Source organism: Mus musculus, chromosome 19 (assembly GCF_000001635.26).
Source record: "Mus musculus strain C57BL/6J chromosome 19, GRCm38.p6 C57BL/6J".
Taxonomy (NCBI): domain Eukaryota; kingdom Metazoa; phylum Chordata; class Mammalia; order Rodentia; family Muridae; genus Mus; species Mus musculus.
The window spans coordinates 24804501-24825696 of NC_000085.6; the positions used below are offsets into that span (position 1 = coordinate 24804501).

General features: G+C 42.6%; 1 protein-coding gene across 1 annotated transcript in view; it reads right to left on the reverse strand.

Moving 5' to 3' along the window:
* Pgm5 (phosphoglucomutase 5) overlaps nucleotides 1-21196 on the reverse strand; it is a 183582-nt gene that overhangs the window by 126240 nt on the left and 36146 nt on the right. The window contains exons 3-6 of the mRNA NM_175013.2: nucleotides 19792-19938; nucleotides 15620-15745; nucleotides 11911-12101; nucleotides 11158-11312 (exon numbers count right to left, since the gene is read on the reverse strand). Of these exons, the coding sequence (NP_778178.3) occupies nucleotides 11158-11312; nucleotides 11911-12101; nucleotides 15620-15745; nucleotides 19792-19938 (619 nt within the window). The remainder of the gene's footprint in view (nucleotides 1-11157; nucleotides 11313-11910; nucleotides 12102-15619; nucleotides 15746-19791; nucleotides 19939-21196) is intronic.

Here is a 21196-nt window from a genome sequence, read left to right on the forward strand (position 1 = left end):
CAGAGGTCGACTCAAGTCACTGACCTTTAAAGGCTAAGTCCTAAGTGTGCATTGTGTTTTCAATGTGAAATGTTTCCCATAGGCTCGTGTGTTTGAACACTTAGTTTCCAGCTGATGGATCTGATGGAGCCTCCCCAGAGGAAGTGGGTTCCTGGGGTGAGGGGTTGAGGCTCTATTGACAAGTCATGCTTACCATTCCTACCCTGTTGCCTAATTGCAAATATATTGTGAGCTCCCAGCCTCCTGGTTCTGCAACCATGACTTCCCAGGCATGATGGAATGATCCCCTTGAACCATAAGCCGGAATAAACCTTTCCTCTCTTCAATCGCTTTGTGTCAATTATTTGCTCACAGCAATGATAAAAGCAACTGATGCTAATGAGGCTAATCCACCATGGTTTGGATGATGTCTGTAAAACATCATCTGATAATAACGGCCTTCCTTCCCTGAGCTCCTACCATGGATAACACTGCTCTAAGCTGTGTCCCCCATCTACTTACTAGTCACAAAGAGGTTTGCTCTCATCAGCCTTATTTAAGAAAGGAAACCAGAAAAGTCAGGTAGCCCCAGCCCAAGGTCAAAAAGCAGGAAGCGTTCAAGTCTAGGCTATCTGCACACAGATTTCAGGGTAGCTCAAAGAGGACTATGTCCCGGCTTCTGCAGGAGCATCAGTACCCTGGTGGTTCCAAATGTTCACTGAATTCCCTTCTAAAACTGTACCCCAACCCCCTCAGGAATTTCACTGCACTTTGCGGAATAATGAGTTACAACGTTGCTTCAAGTACTACTTTCAGTGGGCAGAAAGAACAAATGTATCCATTAACATCATTTGATCTAAGAAGGAATGATCCTCCTCCCAGCTCTGCTTAAGGACGGGGAGAGGCTTAAGGCTGTCCACCCACCCTACTGGCTATGACCCTGTTGAAATCTCTAACCAGGTTCAAGTCTCAAGGAAACGTGTTTAGTGCCTTCGTCTTCTCAGCCTCATAAACAGAGTGCTGTGAAATCTAGAAACCCTGTGACATTTGCTCCACCCACTCTGCTCTAGAGAGCCAGAGTGAGTGAGAAGACTAGAGATGCAAGCAACACCTTCCAAGGGAAGCAGAAAGGAGAAGAACCAGGTTAAATGAGCTGCTGGATCAAGGTTCACCTGAGGCCGGCCTATGCTTTGTGTGGGCCAAACACTGCTTAACGATTTAGGTCCCGCTTCATCTCATTTCTCTCCTATTCTGTACAAAGGACCTGAGAGATACAATCTGAGTCCTGGATAGAGATCTTGCCGTCTCAAATACAGGCCTGAACTCACCAAAGAGTTGTCCTCAATGCTGGGATATAAGCCACCGATGCAATCAGGGACTCTAGAAGCAGCTGGAAATCCAAATGCCAGAGTCATACCTCAGGTAGAAACCAGATCTGAGCTGAGCTGAAGATAATCAAGCCAGGCCTCCACTCTCATCTGTGCAGAGTATGCAGACAGAGTCAGCCAAGAGTCCTGGTTTTTTGTTTTTTGTTTTTTCCTTCCTTTTAGGCATGGGTATCTGAAAAGCTATGGCTAGCCCATTCCCTACGGAAGAAATCCATCACACTTCATCAATACCATTTATGTTTTGGGTCACCAGTGTTCACCAGTGTTGTCTGTCTGTCTTGGATTTAAAACTCTCAGAGAGAAGGAATCTTATCTGCTTACCCTACTTGCACAGAAGACAGCCTGGCAAAGCTGCTGAAACCAGATCAACAGCCTTGGTGCAGCTGGTGGTGCTGATCTTACAGCTTCAAGCAGATCCTGGGGCAAGGGTGTACGTACATTCCAACATTACCTTGAACTCCTGACAATATTTTCCTGGAAGTCCCGTGTTAAAGCCAGGAAGTGCTTCCTCCCAAGTTTGACTAATGAGAGGTACATGATCAAAAAAAAAAAAAAAATGAAAAAAGGATCAAAATTACAAGGCCTTTTTGAGTTAAAATTATTTATTTGTGTCTGGTGCTATCTAGCATCATTTGGGCAATATGTCTCTCCTGCCACACAGATCCCCAGGCCAACCACACAAGTGACATCCATTCCTGTAGAGCCAGAATTTTTGTTGCTTCAAACAGCAGGAGTAGTAAAAAAACAACAAGACTTGAGGCAGATGATCTGATGTCTACAGCCTTGATGGTATCTTCATTTTCATCTGGCCTTGAACAAGTTATGTAACCTCTTAGCATCATATCTTTTCTATAAAAATACAGTGTCCACAATATAGTCTCTTCCAATATTTCTGTGGATGTGAGGGGGAAACAGTATTCTCAAATGCAGTCATATTCTCCTCTCAGTTGAACGGGCAGCACTCTGGGGAGCTTCTCAGATCCCCCTCCGAGCCACCTCACTTCTCTCTCCTTCCTCGAGTAAAACCAATGATATTCAGCCAGCATTTGAACCATGTGACAGCTGGCCCAGCTTACCATGACCCTGGGAGGCTAAAACTTAAAAGTCATTTAATTTTTCTTTGTTGTTAATGGGAGTTACAAAAAAAAAAGCATTTCAGAATAGAAGCACATATAAAAATTCAACATTCTTGCATCCTGGAAACACACACTGGGCCTAGGATGCTTCATCACTTTCTTTCATGTAAAGGCAATGCTACAGGCCAAGCAAATGGGATGAGGGCTACCCTGCTGGCTGGCTTCCCTGTATGTTTTCTGTGGTTAAGAAATCTGACTACTGGTTTTTCAAATTGTAAAATTTTCCAGCTCTAAATGAAAAAGGTAAGTCTTTGTCAAAGAAGACAAGGTTGCCGCTGGCACACTTATGTTCTGATTCAGCATGAAGAAGAAAAAAATTCAGAGGCCCCCCTCCTGTCTTCTGACTCCAACCAACATTTTCAGGAAGGTCTCTGTGTGTGCAAAGCTCTGTGGTGACAAAGGGAGTCATGCACAGTAAATGACAGTTCCTGATGCTGGCTGTAGAGGAAGACTCAAAAGAAATGCATTCTTCTCTTTTACAGAAACTGGTTCGATTATTTTGTTGCTTTTACTAAAGTATAACTTGTAAAAATTAGATTCACTGTCTCCCTTTCCTTAATTTTAATTGTATAGCTCCATGGAACTTAGCAAGGCTACATAATTGTGTAACTACCACCATCATCAAGACACAAAGCAATGCTCTCTGTCTGGTTACCTCATTACCCTTTACAGTAACCAATAGGATTGCTTTCTAAATCACTTAATCACCTCTCTTGGATTGCTTTCTATGATAGATACATATTTTAAGTCATGAGGAATAAAGGAGATTATTTAAGCAAACACATCCTCCACAAATCAAAACGAAGCTATAAATAATGACATACCACTGATTTAGTGAAAATCTCTGAAACCCCGCTGTAGTCTTTAACCCCGGTCAAAATCATGATGATGCTAAGGAGATTCACTCAGCATGAAGAATTCTGTCAGTGGTCAATATGATATCTCTAAGGCCAAGGAAACTGCATGAGTAAAAGGACTGAGAACGGGGTCCTGGACACCTTTGCCAATCTCAATACCCAGGCAGCATCAGGAATGATGAAGAATCCTTACAGATAGAGCAGACCCAAGAGAGGGCACTACAGAAGTCATTCATCTTTCCACTCACTTGGGAGAGAAAGGAAAATGACATAGTTTGGAGCTCAGGCCACTTAATAGCCATCCAAGAGTTGTTTTTCTGACAAACTCACAGAGCAGAATGTAGTGACTCTGAAAACATGAAAGAAGATGATGTATCTATCCAGTGTCTCAGAAGCCCGGGCACCTTCTGTTCAGAAATGTCCATTCCTCTCACTCTTGCGACACACAAACGCCATCCTCTATACCACCGTCCCACCTAATACCTACACTTAGAAATGCTGGGTAGCAGGCACACATGCTCTCATCATCCTTCCCAGGGCATGAACACAAAAACAACACAGGAAGGAGTGCTAGGCAGGTGCTAAACCAATGGTTCTCAACCTGTAGGCTGCGACCCTTTGGGCGAGGGTCTAACGACCCTTTCACAGGGGTCACCTAAGACCATCAGAAAGCACAGATATTTATGTTACAATTGTAATTGTAGAAAAATTGTAATTATGAAAGAACCACAAATATAATTTTATTGTTGAGGTGTCACCACAATGTGAAGAACTGTATTAAAGGGTCTCTGCCTTAGGAAGGTTGAGAACCACTGCTCTAAACATCCTAAGAGTGAGCTCACTGCTCCTCCTGTCTACCAAGGCATGCAGCAGAGACCTAGGTTGGAACAGATTTTAATTATTAGCCAGAATGTGACTATCATTTCCTCTCACATTAAGTCACATGTGACACGGGCTTCAGTACTTGCCTGCCATCTCTAAAAATTCAACTCTCAAAGGACACATACACGTTCATGAAAACCACAAATTGAGCACTGTTTATGACTGCTATTACTGTTATTACTGCCTGGTTTTCTGTCAACTTGACACAGCTGGAGTTATCACAGAGAAAGGAGCTTCAGTTGGGGAAGTGCCTCCATGAGATCCAGCTGTGGGGCATTTTCTCAATTAGTGATCAAAGGGGCAGAACCCCTTGTGAGTGGTACCATCTCTGGGCTGGTAGTTTTGGGTTCTATAAGAAAGCAAGCTGAGCCCCCAATGAAGGAGCTAGAGAAAGTACCCAAGGAACTAAAGGGGTCTGCAACCCTATAGGAGGAACAACAATATGAACTAACCAGTATCCCCCACCCAGAGCTTGTGTCTCTAGTTACATATGTAGCAGAGGATGGCCTAGTAGACCATCAATGAGAGGAGAGGCCCTTTGTCTTGCAAAGATTATATGCCCCAGTACAGGGGAATGCCAGGGCCAGGAAGCAGCAGTGGGTAGGTGGGTTGGGGAGCAGGGTGGGGGGAGGGTATAGGGGACTTTTGGGATAGTATTTGAAATGCAAATGAAGAGAATATCTAATAAGAAAGAGAGACAGAGACAGACAGAGAGAGAGCAAGCAAGCAAGCAAGCAAGCTGAGCAAGCCAAGGGAAGCAAGCCAGTAAGGAACATCCCTCCATGGCCTCTGCATTAGCTCCTGCTTCCTGGCCTGCTTGAGTTCCAGTCCTGACTTCCTTTGGTGATGAACAGCAATGTGGAAGTGTAAGCTGAATAAACCTTTTCCTCCCCAACTTACTTTAGTCATGATGCTTTGTGCAGGAATAGAAACCCTGAGTAAGACAATACCCAACTAAGACTGGGTCCTTTGGCATCCTTTGTTTTCTCCTTAGCAAGTGTGTCTATTTCCCCTGTATCTGAGTGATAGCATCACAAAATTTATCTTGGTTCAAAAGTCAATGGAGGTCTGTTGGCAGTGCACAGTAATCTTTCAGAATTATATGCACCAATCTGTGGTGTTCAGCAAGCCATTTTTCCAATATGGTAAGTACCCAAACTGAAGAAATGCCACTCATTCATTTACTAAGTATACACCAAAAACAAGTTCTGTGCCAATTTTCGAGGAAAGGGACAGTGGTTTTAATTCCTGTTATTATAGTGGCAAAGGATTCGAGAAGAGCAAGGCTCACTCTCTGCTTTAAGGTGGAGGGTCTTTGACGCCAAAGACTCAAAGGTAATGCTGGACTCCAAACTCAAAATGAAAACAATGAGCTGGAGTGAGGCAGGTAAAGGCAGCACTCAGAGAAGCGCCTGGACATGCACTGAAGAGGTCATGGACCAGGGGAACCATAAGCCGCATGGATCTAAAAGGCAGAAGACAGCATAACAGGGACTGGTGGGATCTGTATACCCAGGCACCGGAATGGAGGACACCAGAAAAACTTTAGGAAGGAGAGAGGTATGATTTTGTGCTTTAGAAAAACGTCCTTGGGGGGATCCAGAATAAGGGATGAAGACGAACAATTATTGCAATAACCCAAGGAAGAAATAACATGAGAACCAGAGCAGTCAGCACAAGACTTGAAAGTGGAGACTGAGTCGAAACACAGTGGGATGCTCAAGCGCACTACTGTGGTCTGTGCTGGAGCTGAATCAGAGAAAACACAAATGTTGAATGTTATAAGGGATCAGAAAGAAGCCCTCCTGTCTGGAACATGGGCCAGTGGTGCAGTGCTCTGCCTATCATGTGCAAAAACCAGCACCAAAAAGCTAGTTCATGTAAGAAACCAATAATAATAATAATAATAAATAAGGCCAGTTACAAAATGCTGGGTATGACAAACCTGTCTAAGTTGAGGTCCCCCAAAGGAGAGAGACTGGATGTATAGTGAGCAAGTTGAGAGATCCAGAAAGGCTGGCTTGTGTGCTGGCTGTTCCCTTCCATTCCTTGATTCCCATTTCACTCAGTATCCTGCTCTCCTTCCCAAAGGGAATTCCTAAGCTCTCTCTAGGTTAGGTCAGTTGGAGGCAATAGCAGGAGAGTGGAGGGAGAGAGGACAGAGTTCATTACATCTCTCTCCCTTCAAGCTCAGTCCACATGCAACCGTCTTTCCAGTCCTAGAGAGTCACGTCAGTAATTACTGTCACACTGGCCTCCCCATTCTTTTCTGACCTTGGGAAGTTTCCTTAACTTTATTTATGCTTCCACAGATTCTCTTTTGTAAGGCACCCCCCCCTTTGGAGTTTTTTGATGATGCGTTGCATGTATATCTTTGTGTGCACATGAGCAGAAGGCAGAAGAAGGTATCAGCTTTCCTGGAGTTGGGACTTATAGGCAGCTGTGAACTGACCAATGTGGTTGCTAGGAAGCAAACTCGGGTCCTTTGCAAGAGTAGCTCTGAACCACTAAGCCATCTGTAAAGCCTCTTTTCAGAGCACCAGTTCCTTCTTGCCTTCATTCTAATGGGTGTGAAGAGTTTCATGGCAATCTGTGATAAAGGCTTTCCCAGTTTTTCCCTCTGCTGTTTCACTAGGAGACACGGCCATATTTATCTGCTGAGGCAAAAATGTTCCCATCATTTTGTTGCAAAAGCAATCTAAGGAAGCCGAGCGATCGGCCCTAACTCATCACTGTCCGTCTCATCGCCATGTACATCATGACTGATTCAGGAGATGAAACAGCACGGAGCTGTGGATGTGGCGAGGGTCGAGGTCACCATACATCAGTAGAATCCCGCATACTTGCAGGATTAACACTGTCTGAATTCCAGGAACCAGCTGAGCATGATCAAGATAAGCTACAGTCTGTATTGTAGACTGAGGATTGGCAGACAACCACAGCAAACCACAGACTCACGGGTAAGTGCTTTCATATGTGTTATATGGGACTCCTTAGCCCAGCCTCACAGCCAGGCCCAGCTGCATGTTTCTGATGGCCCCTGACCTACCTGTGACCTCCTCAGAGTCTTTCTGTAACCACCCTTTCTAAGCCCCCTCCTCACCAAGTTTATGGTGCCAAGTTCCTATCCCCATACCTTATATTCCAATTTGTGTGCCCATGCTTTTTTTCTTTACATGTTATTTTCTGTCTTGTTAGATGGTGAGTTCTGCCATAGCAAGGGACCACATCTAGGGCATAGAACGTACTTAGAAAATATTTTCTAGCGAATTAATACTGGACACGCAGGTGGCACTGAGAGCAAAAAAGGGAGGCAGGGGAGTCGAAGGTCACTAGTGTGTCACTGACCTGTTTATACATATGGACCCTTTGTGGCCTTGTTTGTAGTCAAAACATTATCATAGCTGGACCCTTTGAATGTCTTCAGGAATGCTGGCCTCCTGTAAGAGTAGAACTCTCCCTAGTGAACAGGCCTGGAGCCTGCATGTTTGCCTTGCCTTGCACAGCTTTCGGCACAGCCCCAAGCACAGATAGGAGCATCATAAATATTACTAAATGATGATGACACCAGGGATGATTTAGTACCTCCACGTGGGTGGAGACAGACCTTGGGCCACAAACACACTTCCAATGTGCATTGCTTCGCCAATCATCTGACCCAGAATGTTTTCAACAACCCAGCTCATCTGTACCAAGAATGAGACACATTCAGATGACAGGGTCCCCAAAGAATGCCATTTTCAAAGCTGAAAGTTTATTATCTGGGGATAAATGGAATCTTTGTCTTCGTGATACTGTGAGAATGGAAGTTAAAGGCAATGAAAGACTTTCCCTGGGAAACACCAGTTTTATTTGTGAACAATTAAAGTTTGGATAACTCGTCAGTTCCATAGGTGCCCTGCCCATTCTGAAATACCAAGGGTTAAGTGGATCATTGTCCATCTCTCAAGCCTTCAATGTCACCCTGGCATTTGTGGATACAAACCTATGGTTTCATTCACTTAATTATAGCGATAACAACAATAATAATAACAACAAGTGATTTGGGAAACCACAAGAAGACCGACCCGCATTTGTTCCGCAGGAAGAAAGAGGCTTATAAAGTGTCCATCATGAGAACACACAAGGGAGCTACCCAGCAGATCAAATACCCAAAGCAAATCAGCACGTCAGAGCCCCACAGAACCCTGAATCCCAACCAGCAAGCATGAATAATCCTTTTAAACGGTCACTCACGTATCAGAACAGGCCCATTGTGCATCTCTAAGCAGGGCCTCTGGCTTCTGACTGAACAGAGGTTTTCTTGGGAAAGTGGATAAAGTGAAATCAAGAGCTCCTGGGACATTTCCACGAGAAAAGAGGACAAATGATTTCTGTTGTCAGAATGAAACTTCCCACTCCTGGCCCTGGCTCAGTAAGCTGTTGGCTACCCCACAGGAGAGCTAGGCGGAGTTTTCAACCACTCCGGCTGGCACCCTCTGGATCCCCGAGTGAGTGTATCAGGAGATACAGGGCCGAATCCTGCCAGTTTCCAGTTAACTGTGGGACCCAGCACAAGGCTCTTAACTCTCCTGATGACTGGCTCATCATTAACAGATTGAGAGCAATGACTGGTACATGTTCCAAACAACAACAACAACAACAGCAACAACTATTGTCAGGATAAGTGGTATATATGCAAATTCTGTCTAAATTATAAAATTGGGTTTAAGTAGAATCCTGTGATATCAAATAAACTACATAATGCCCTGGATCCTTTCCCTGGGAGCCTAAACCGTATGGCATCCACTCACACAGATACATACGTACACACAAATAAAAATTAAAAATAATAAAATAATTCTCTTTAAAAAAACAAAAACAAAACTATTTCACTCACAACAGGATCAACATGTAACAAGAACCATGAGGTACCTTCACAAAAAACTTCAAGTTTAGATGTAAGACACTCAAAAAAGGCTACTTCGACATACACCCATGGACTGTGAGAGCCGATATCATTAAAATGCAGTCCTCCTGAAATGGACCCATAGATTCAACACGACCTCAATCAAGGTCTCTCTCACACACACACACACACACACACTTGTACACAAACACACACATGTACACAAACACACACATGTGCACACATATACACACATATAGAGGGTTGGGGGGCAAACTCCAGGCAGGGAAAATATAAGCAATACTATATTTGACAAAAGGCTAATCATATATATATATATATATACCTCCACAAATCAATAACACAAAAGACAGTAACTCAATTTTAAGTACATGCAAATACCCTTTAAATGAATACACAATGGAAGAAGGTAACAAGGAGCTGGTAAGCTTACAAAATCATTCAAAATTGTCAGTTATTGTGTAGTGAGATTTTAAACTACAATAAAATGATATCTGTCACACAATAGAATGACCATAGTTAAAAATCTGTCCCAAGCCCCTGATATCAGTAAGGATACGATTAAACTACAACCCCTACATTTCTGAGAAACGCATATGGTAAAAAACAGTTTTCAGCTTATTGAATGTACAACTATCCTAAAAATCAATATTTATTCTTAGGTATTTACCCTGGCATGATTAAAATGTGTCAACAACAGCAACAACAAAACCCTTAAATAGCTACCAGCTGCAGAGAACCCAGCTGTCTATCAATGAGAATCTGGAAAAACAAATGGTGATATTCTCACATATTAATATACTTCATAGCAAGGAGAGATGTGCTTCTGATATATGCAACGATAAGGATAAGTTAAAAAGGGATTCATGGAGGGTGACATGCAGAGGATCCCACCCATGTCTAGTTTAAAATAGGCAGGCCTCAATAGTGGTAGAAACTATGGCAATGGCTGTCTGCAGGAACCAGAAGAGGTAGGAGAGTTTGGGGGATTCTGGGAGCAAGCCACACCTTTGTCTTAATGGAGGCTAACTGCATGTTTACACCTCCAGACTTTATTCACTCTCAAGTTTATACATTTTACAGCATATAACTTTTACAATAGGAAGAACTGAAAAGTAACATCACAAGAAAATAGTCACACCATCTAGAAGGTGGAATTCTGTAGGACAGCCCAATCAGCCAGATCTCCAAATATCTGTGCCAAAGGACAGGAATTGTGCTAAGTAAGAACACCACATGTCACAACCAGACCTAATGTGTGGTCTTGGATAGGTGTTTTTGAAAACAAGAATGTAGCTCCGTGGCAGAGAGCTTGCCTAGCAGGTTCTAGGCTCTGGGTTTGATCAAATCCAGGTCCCACTTCAAGGGCCCCCAGAATGAACCTCCTGGGGGTGCTCTCTGTCATTTCATTCTTGCAACCAACCTGCAGTGTAGCATCCCTGTTTCAACTCACCAGATGAAGATGGAAGCTGAGTCCTGTATATAACATAATCTGACCTCAAACTCCCTGCTCTTTTCGTTTTACACACACACACACATATGTATACATACATGTATACATACATATATATATTTATATATACCTTCAGATTCAGGAAGACTACATATTTATGAGATATTTACTATGTTTTAATGAAATGCATATGGATGAACAAAACGTATCCAATGAAACAAGCCAACAGCAATGAAATCTGTAGTAAAGGAATGGACAAGCACCTCTGGTGACAGAAAGCATGATGTCATCCATACCTCACCACAATTTATGCAAGGATGACACTGTTAGCATCCCCATATTGCAGATTTTAAAAAGAACGACATAGAGATGATGAAATAAGAAAGAAGAATCCAGCTCAGACCACTTGAATTTCATGCTGCTATATCACACCACATCCTGAAGTCCCCAGGCTGTCACCAGAATAGCAGTGGAGCAGGGAGAAAGTCCCCAACAGAGGGGCCGTGGCTCAGAGGTTTATCATGTGCTATATCTTAGTAATGTCCCTGCTTACCTGTCCAGAGCCGTGCTGGTTGGCATACTCCTCCCAAACCCGCGAACCCCCATCTGACGGAAATACGGAATGCAAGAGAGGTTGGCAGCGATGATGGCGAGAGAGTCTGAGGGACTCACAAAGAAGCCATTTTGGCCAAGGATCATATAACGGTCCTGTGGGGGAGGAATGTGTGAAGATTATCACTAAGGAGCATCTGGTCTTCGTACCCAGTTTCCATCATTAACACAAGCCTCTTTCCTGCCACTGAAACAGCCTCACACAATTTGAATTGGCCAAAGGAAGTGTGAGAAACCATATAAACCCCTCAGGGGCCTAGAATCTTGATACAGCTGGAATTAGGTCCACTTGCTGAGATGTGTGCACAGCTCCTTCATGCTTCAGTGACTTCCACAGACTCAATCCCTTCCTCCCCCCACATGGACTGGAGAGTGGTGGTAATTGATAAATAGCCGGACTCTTAATGCGGTACTTTCAACGAAGCCAGCAATACATGAAAATTTATTGCCTGGCTGGTTTTTTTTTTAAAGAAATAATTTCTAAATAACATCCATCAATCTGAAACTATGAAAAGCTGTGGCTGTTGCATGGTGTTATCTAGCACTGAACGGCCGTGCCGCAGCCGAGCCCAGTGCCCCACGCTCATGAGCTCTGAGCCCAGTGCCCCACGCACAGGATCTCCAGTCTCTGGTTTCTGATGTTTCTTCCATCACGTGATAAGAGGGTCAGCAGACTGGAAACCCTCTCACTCACCCCATCAGCATCAAACGCAGCTCCAAATCCATATTCTCCCCCCTTCATGGCTTCCAGGAGGGTGGTTGCATAGGTCAGGTTTGGGTCTGGGTGCTGCCCTCCGAAGTCTTCTAGTGGGACACAGTTTATTGCGGAGTTGGCTGGAGCTCCCAGTTCATCACACAGAACTTTTCTTACATAGGGTCCCATAACTTAAAAAAAAAAAAGATAGAAGAAAATATAAACATGCCTGAAGAATACTCTTCCCTGGGTGTTTTTCTTCTGATAATAAAAAGATAACAATTCACTTAATAGCCCAGAAGAAGAAAACTTTATACAGTCATTTTTTTAAGGCACAATATAAAATAAGAATCCTATCAGTTACCATTTATTGATCATCTACCATGTGCCAGAGGCTCTGCTGAGCAGATAAAAGATGTTGATCATCCAAAAAGATGGAAAATTTTCCTTATGATTTCTTAAAACACTGCCTTAAAGAAATCAAGTATGTAATAATGATTTATTACCTGCTGTGTTTCATGTACTAAGCACTTCAACTGAGTATATGGAAAGCACTAACGGGCACTAGCAATTCCCTTTGCACAACTGTTGTAATGTTGCCAAGTAAGCATCCAGAGCCCAGAGGCTTTGTATGAAACAAGGCACCTCTTGCATAACAATGACCACTAAGCAGGAATAGAAAGTCCATGGACCAGAAGACCTAACACTGAGCCCCTATGTTAAGAACTGAAAGGATCAGATTTAAGCGGGTAAGATGCATGGCCCCTACATTCCTGGGCTTTTATCTAATAGTGAAGTAAGTCCAATGTACAGATGGAGAGGTGAGACCAAAAGGGAAATGTCTAATTGGACTCAGTGACTTAAGGAAACAATACTCATGGGTGAGACTTCCCAGAGAACGCAGTGTTTTAAATAAGACTTAGAGGAACAATACTAATTTGAGAGGGGTCCTAGTAGGGGGACCATACAAGTGGAAGCCATTAAAATCAAGGGAGGAGAGAGCCTGTGATAGGATCACCATGGACTCCTGTCAGCTGAAATGTACATGAGGTCACACCATAAACATCTCTTGTCTTGTGACCTGGTCCCCATGTCCCCTTCTCTAGAGGAAGCATTGGGTTTCTTTTGGAAACACACATCTTTCTCCAAATCAGCCCATATGGCTACGATATAGCTAGATTCCACCGTCCCCATGGCTAGGGAGGTGACCTACATCTGACCATGTGTTCCCCAGCCCTCAGTCAAGGTGACCGATTTGAAGATGGACATATAGTAGGAGCCAGGCAATGAGATGCAAACACAAAAATTCAGGAAGAAGGAAATGTCTTTTTCCTGGGCCAGATTAGGCTAAGGACTTGAAAGAGCTTTTCCTGGAGAGCTGGATCAACCTAAAAAGTGACAAAACATCCCAACAACAGACCCTCCAAGCAAAGCCCAGGGAGGGTCAGACTCAAGTGTGCTCAAGGTCCCAAAAGATACATGCATGCCAGGCAGCCAAGGGTCATCAAAATCTTGTGGAATGCACTAAACATGAGTCTGAAATAGACAGCAGAGAGAAACCTCTTCACACAGGGAGAATGATGGAGCAAAATGTCTGAAATAGGAAAGACTGACACTACGGAGTGCTGCTGGGAATCAGAGACACCAAAGCCCTCACCACTGCTGCTGATGTGTGTAACCGGAACTGCTACTTTGGATAACAGCTGCGTTCTTACGTAGTTCCGGAGATACTTACCATCAGACTCCACTGCTAGAAACTTTCCCAAAACAAAGGGAAACTTACATTCCCGTAAAAACTTGTTTGTGACTCTTCATAGCACCTTTCATTGTAATAGCCAAACACCATGGGCAGGGAGGCTAACTTCCATCAACCAGCAAATAGACAAAATGTGGTACGTCAATAAAATGGAATAGTACTCAACAGTCACAAAGCACAAGAAGGGGTATGTGTGCCAAAAACACTGCTTTACAAAACACTGGGCCGAATGACATGTGAAGCAAAAGACTACTGAGTTTGTTCTTCCATTAGTATGACTTTCCAGAAGAGGCAGGAAAATGAAAGCAGAGGAGAGATGAGCAGCTGCCAGGGGCTGCTGAGAGAGGTAAATGGTTGACTATAAAAGTGCTGTAGGATTTTCCCTGTCCAATCACATTAGGACAGAAGGAGGCCTGTGACTGGAAAGGAAAAAGGGAGGCAGAGCTAAGAGTTGCAGAGAGAAGGGAGTGCCGTGGGAGGAGAAAGTGGAGAAAGCAAGATGGTGGCAGACGTAAACCAGCATGTCTTTAGCCAGCCGCAGGTGGTTATATCATAAGGTTAGAATCATTAGGATAAAGCTTTTATCATTATCAGTTGGCTCTGAAATTATTGTATTGGCATCTTGTAAATTGTGATATTATTGATACATAAATCTGATTAGTTAATTAAGCATTAAGAGTCTTGATTTGTTACCGGGTAACTGGGTATTGTGATGTGCAACCTCAAGGTTGGTGGTTCCATTTAGTTACTGGAAGAACTAGGAGCTCTAGGGACAAGAGAACGAGAGTAGCTAGCTGGAGGGAGTAGCTCAGCTAGAGTACACCGGTGCCGGCACTAGCACAGAAACATGCCAGTTCACTTTTTAAATATTACCCACAACATAAAAGTCCAGTAAGAAGCCTGCAACTTTTAAAATTCAGAAGTTGCTGTGTATTTGTGATCTTTCATAACAAGAAGATAAATACTAAAATCAGTAGAGGGGTTGAAAAGGTTGACACTGGCAAGCAAGGTTAGAATCATTAAGATAAAGCTTTTATTATTATCAGTTGGCTCTGAAATTGTTGTATTGGCATCTTGTAAATTGTGATATTATTGATACATAAATCCGATTGGTTAATTAAGCATTAAGAATCTTGCTTTTCAGAGAGAGTTGAATGCTGGTACCCTGTTGGCTCTTCCTGTTTTCATTCTATATGGGACCCAAGGTTATGGGCTGGAAAAAAAAAAAAAAAGAATCTTGCTTTTACCAGGTGTACTGACTGGTTTTGTGTCAACTTGACACAGGCTGGAGTTATCACCGAGAAAGGAGCTTCTTTTGAGGAAACGCCTCCATGACATCCAGCTGTGGGGCATTTTCTCAATTAGTGGTCAAGGGAGAGAGGCCCCCTGTGTGTGGGACCATCTCTGGGCTGGTAGTCTTGGGTTCTATAAGAAAGCAACCTGAGCAAGCCAGGGGGAAGCAAGACAGTAAGTAACATCCCTCCATGACCTCTGCATCAGCTCCTGCTTCCTGACCTGCTTGAGTTCCAGTCCTGACTTCCTTTGGTGATGAACAGCAGTGTGGAAATGTAGGCCCAATAATCCCTTTCCTCCCCAACTTGCTTCTTGTTCTTGATGTTTGTGAGGAATAGAAACCCTGACTAAGACACCAGGTAACTGAGTATTGCGATATGCATTGTGATTGACTGCAGAAAGAAGTTGGGCAGCTATGTTTTCCATGATAACTTTTATTCCACTGTTTATGAAATGTAGCATGATTTCTCAAGTCAATAAATGGGCAGTCTTGATCTACTTCACCCTCAATGTGGTAAAGACTCAAATTTATTTGTTCAATTTCTGTTTTCATTTATATCAACAGAAAATAACTAGAATCCTAAAATTTTCTAGAGCAGAGAGGTCTCCTTAATGGTTTTCAGACACTGCTTTTGGAAAAGGAATAAAACACAGGCTTACCTCCATGCATAGCATCAACACGGATCTTCAGTTGGCTGGGTCCTGTCAGCAAACTCTTGATGGCGTTAAAGTCAAAGATATTCCGGAGGAGGTTGAGATAGATGTCAACGGGGTCCACAATCTCCACTGGTGATGGAAAAACAGAAAGGGATGTCAGTGAGCACACCCAGAAATGATCTTTACAGACATAAAAAATAATTACCATCTTAACGATGGGAAATTCTGATCAAAGTCCCAGAATAACCTGCATGCTACATGATCAGGGAAATATCCACTTCCAGACCAAACCTCAATTCATAGCACAGCCAAAATGCAACAAACTTTTCAGATAAGTAAAGGTACAAACACTATCATTCCACATTCTTTTTGCAAGGATAAAATGAACCACTAGGAGAATTTACAATACAAGTATATGGTCACTCCTGCCCATACCTTGTCAGCAAACACCTCTCTCTCTCCCAGATGCACACACACCAATGCTAACAATCAACTCACATATGCAGTGGTCCTTCCTGTGGGGTTAGCCAAAAAATGACTCAGCTGGTGTGAAACAAACACATAAAGGAATGACCCAGCTGTGGTCCTATTTTCCACATGTTACTATGCACACTGGATCCAAGCACAGAAGTGGTGATGCGGGGCATATTCTGACTTTACATAAACCCTCTTTCACACTCAGCCTAGTACCTAATCTCCAGGGGAATGCCAAACATCTGCAGATGCTCAGGAAACAAACACAAGAGCTCTCCAATGTGCCACTAAGAATCCCACCTTTTTATTTAACTCATGAAGACCCAGCACACAGAATATGGCACCATTTTCAAATAGCTATCAGACACAATGAATGCTCAGAAAGTACTCTTTCAAGGAGGAGTAAATATTTGAATTGGGGAGAAATAAAATTTTGTCCAGAAAAAAAATACTGCTTTTTAAATTTGTAGTTACATCTATTTATCTCTGTAATTCTCTCTCTCTCTCTCTCTCTCTCTCTCTCTCTCTCTCTCTCTCTCATCTATTTATCTCTGTAATTCTCTCTCTCTCTCTCTCTCTCTCTCTCTCTGTGTGTGTGTGTGTGTGTGTGTGTGTGTGTGTGTGTGTGTGTGTATTTATGTATGTGTACACATATTTGGGTATGTGCACATGAGTCCAGCTACCTGCAAATGTCAGAGGTATTAGATCCCCTGAAGTTGGAATTGTGACTGGATATGAGCTGCCTGGGTGCTGGAATACAAACTTGGTACTCTCTCACAAATACTAAACCATCTTTCCAGACCCCTATAATTAAGTTTTTAAATATTATATATTTTTTCAATGTCATATTGCTTTGAAGCTGAAATCCTTAAGCCTACATTAAAGGTATTATTGGGCTGGTGAGATGGCTCAGCAGATAAGAGCACTGACTGCTCTTCCCAAGGTCCTGAGTTCAAATCTCAGCAACCACATGGTGGCTCGCAATCACCTATAATGAGATCTGACACCCTCTTCTGGTGCATCTGAAGTCAGCTACAGTTCATAGCAGTTCATAGCAGCCTTATTTATATTAGCCAGAAGCTGGAAAGAACCCAGATTTCCCTCAACAGAGGAATGGATACAGAAAATGTGATACATTTACACAATGGAGTTCTACTCAACTATTAAAAACAATGAATTTATTAAATTCTTAGGCAAATGGGTGGAACTAGAAAATATCATTCTGAGTGAGGTAACCCAGTCACAAAAGAACACACATGGTATGCACTCACTGATAAGTGGATATTAGCCCAGAAGTTCAGAATAACCAAGATACAATTTACATACCAAATGAAGCTCAAGAAGAAGGTAGACAGCAGTGTGGATAATTTTGTCCTTCTTAGAAGGGGGATCAAAATACCCACAGGAGGAGATACAGAGACAAAGTTTGGAGCAGAAACTGAAAGAAAGGCCATCCAGTAACTGTCCCACCTGGGGATCCATCTCATATACAGTTACCAAACCCAGACACTATTGTGGATGCCAACAAGTGCTTGCTGACAGGATACTGATATAGCTGTCTCCTGAGAGGCTCTGCCAGTACCTGACAAATACAGAGGTAGATGCTCTCAGCCTACCACTGAACTGAGCACAGGGTCCCCAATGAAGGAGCTAGAGAAAGGACCCAAGGAGCTGAAGGGGTTTGCAGCCCCATAGGAGGAACAGCAATATGAACTATCCAGTACTCCCAGAGCTCCCTGGGACTAAACCACCAACCAAAGAGTACACAAGGAGGGACTCATGGCTCCAGCCACATAAGTAGCAGAGGATGGACTTATGAGACATCAATAGGAGGAGAGGCCCTTAGTCTTGTGAAGGCTCGATGCCCCAGTGTAGGGGGATCCCAGGACAGCGGAGTGGGAATGGATGGGTTAGTGAGCAGAGCAGGGGGGATGGAATAGGGGAGGTTCAGAGGGAAAATGGGGGAAGGGGATAAAATTTGAAATGTAAATAAAGAAAATATCTAATAAAGAAGAAAATGCAAAAAAAAAAAGAATGAAAAAAAAAGAGAATGTAAGAGGTGGAGGACAGAGAACAGTGTGGTATTAAGTCCTGTCTTCTACATATGGCATTGCCATTGTGTTTAGGAACTCACTGCAAGTATGGTTACCTGCACCATATCGAGCAAATAAGATCAACCAATGTTCCAACAGGGAAGCACTAATCAGATTCAGTGGTTTAAAAATAAACAAAAACAGCAAGAGAGAGAGAGAGAGAGAGAACATGAATATGAAAGGAAGACATGTTAAGAGTGGAGCCTGTGGGAGAGTTAGGAAGTGATATGATCAAGATATATTGTTTACATGATGAAGATACATTGTTTACATGTATGACAATATTGAAGAACAAATAATGGTACTCTATTGTTTACATGGGCACTGTTGCTTCTAATGGATATGATAAGGCTTTCAGGAGATACTATCTGAGCAAATAATCAACTCAAAACTTTCCAAGAAAGACATGGTATAGGTATCCCAGTGCTTTTGCCACCACACAGTTTATTTTAAGCTCTTCTCTGACATTAAAAATCTTGTGCACAGGTTGTGAAGGTGAATCCAGGAGAAATTATGAGTAGGAGTTGGGGCAGTGAATAGGATCAAAGTACATTGTGTAAATATATAAATTTCTTAAAGAATTAATAAAACTACTATATTTTTAAAAACCATGTGCCTATGATAGTTCATCTTTTTCATCTAGGTGAATTACTTGTAAAAATGAGGACACCACTGGAACACAAACTGTGCCCAATCTTGTAGAGGGACTGAAAGAATAAAAGAAGGTAGCTCTATTGCTAACTATATGCCTTCTGTATAATTTTAATTGAATAAAATGAAATGAGATGCATATTCATAGTATGAATATTAGTATAGTATTCAAACTGAATCTGTAAAATAATAAATTCTGTTCTTAGTTCTTCTATAGTTTATCCACTCAAACATGTAACATTTGTCAAACTCATTCTGGTTGTTTTCCCTTTTGGGGGACAACACCTCTCTGTGGGGCTCTGGCTAGTTTCCAACTTATGACCCTGCTTCCTCAGTCTCCCGAGTCCTGTGGTTACATTGTATGCCAGACTGTTTGTTTAATTCTTGAACACTTTGCCTTTAAAAAAATACTTGGGAGTTACTGAGTTCCTTTGTGAAATCTCTGGAGACTGTACTTGGCATAGGGCAGGTGATCAAGCATGGTGTATGAAGCAGAACTGGATGGCTCTAGCCTGTCAAAGAAACTCCTACCTCCCATGGGAAATTTAACAACCCATTGCTCTCTTGACCCACATCTTTGCCTTAATTACTTAGAAATTATTGAAAAGCAAGTTTTGGTGGTCCACAGTCTACTCTGTGTATGCTATGATGCTACAAACCTTATCCTATGTTGAGAATGATACAGTTTGGAGAGTGGCTTTTGAAAGTGTCCATATCTAATTCAGAGGTTTCTCCAGTTTCTTTCTGCACTGCATATACTTTCCAACTATTCATACAGCGCCACTCTTCAGATGACTAATTCAGTCGTTTTCATGAGTATCCTTCCCTGAAGAAACCACTGATCACCAACCAGGACCCGCCACACATCCATGGACACCTAGAATCTACCATATGCATCCCTCTTGGAAAGTTGCCCCACACAGGAAAATTTTCTGACTTTTTCAAGATATCTGTTACCTCTGAATGGTTTGAACTTGTTCTCCAGGTCAAATTCTTGTCTTCCCAGTCGAGATAGGTCAATTCGAAGATCTGGACATATGGCATATTCCTCAATTGTTTTGCTGATCTGGTAGATTTTGTCTGAGACAACATCTGGTGCAGGACCTAAAATTTGACATCCAAAATGCATTTATTTTAAAGCCTCTATAATTTCTATCAGAGATGCATTACCGGCCTCCTGCACTAGCAAAGAGGGACTCTCTAAACAATGAACAAAGATTCACAAGTTCAATTAGACCATGTATCTCCCACATTGTATTTCTTCACTATGGAGAGGATATTTGATCAGCCCGGCCTGTTCAGTGTAGATGAACAACCCACATGTTTGTTTTAATCCACTTCTAAGCAATGATACATACACTCTAAAAATAGTTTTGCACCTGCTGGGGAGACCCGGTTATGTAATCAGCTTTGTTCAGGATATGAGACACAAACAGGATATGCACTTGACAGAAGTCGGAGATTCCAGATTCAAACCACAGCTCCCCAAGTGCCTCAGAACTCTGATTTCTACTCCTCACTGTTGTCTCATTGATATGTGATGCTACCCAGATACGTTCATTACTTTTTCCAGTTCATACTCGCCATCACAACTTAGTTTTTAAAAATGGGAAGTAGCTAAAAACTGCTTGATATGTTTCCTCAGGAGGTCAGATTGGCAACAGTGTTGGACTTAAATGACTTTAAATGAGCTAAGCATGAAATCAGTAGTTGGTTTTGGTCATAGACAGGACTATAGGGTCCTCATGTGAGCCTACATGTGTGAAAACATATTGGATATGTTATACGGAGCTTAATTCTCAAGAACACAAGTATTACCACCCTCTCTAAGTGGAGAAACTGAAGTCAGAGAGCAAGGTGAATCTTCATTTGTTCGTACAGTTTACCTTTAATTTTATGTGTATGGATGTTTCACCTTGACATTTTCTGTGCACCACATGTCTTTAATGGTCACAGCATCCAGAAGAGGGCATCATATCCCCCTGGAACTAGAGGTACAGACCAGAACATTGTCAGCTGCCTTGTGGGTGCAGAAGTATTTCATGTAACAGAATGCCCTCCAGGTCCATCCACGTTGTAACAAATGAAAGTCCATCCCATTCTAAGACTGGTAATATCCCATTGTGTATCTATTACCTTCTTCATCTATTCAACTATTAATAGATACTTGGGTTGTTTCTATATCTTAGCTGTCATGGTTTGTATATGCTCAGCCCAGGGAGTGGCACTATTAGAAGGTGTGAACTTGTAGGAGTAGATGTGTCACTGTGGATATGGGCTTTAAGACCCTCATTCTACCTGCCTGGAAGTTAGTCGTCCACTAGCAGTCTTCAAGAAGATGAAGAACTCTCAGCTCTGCCTG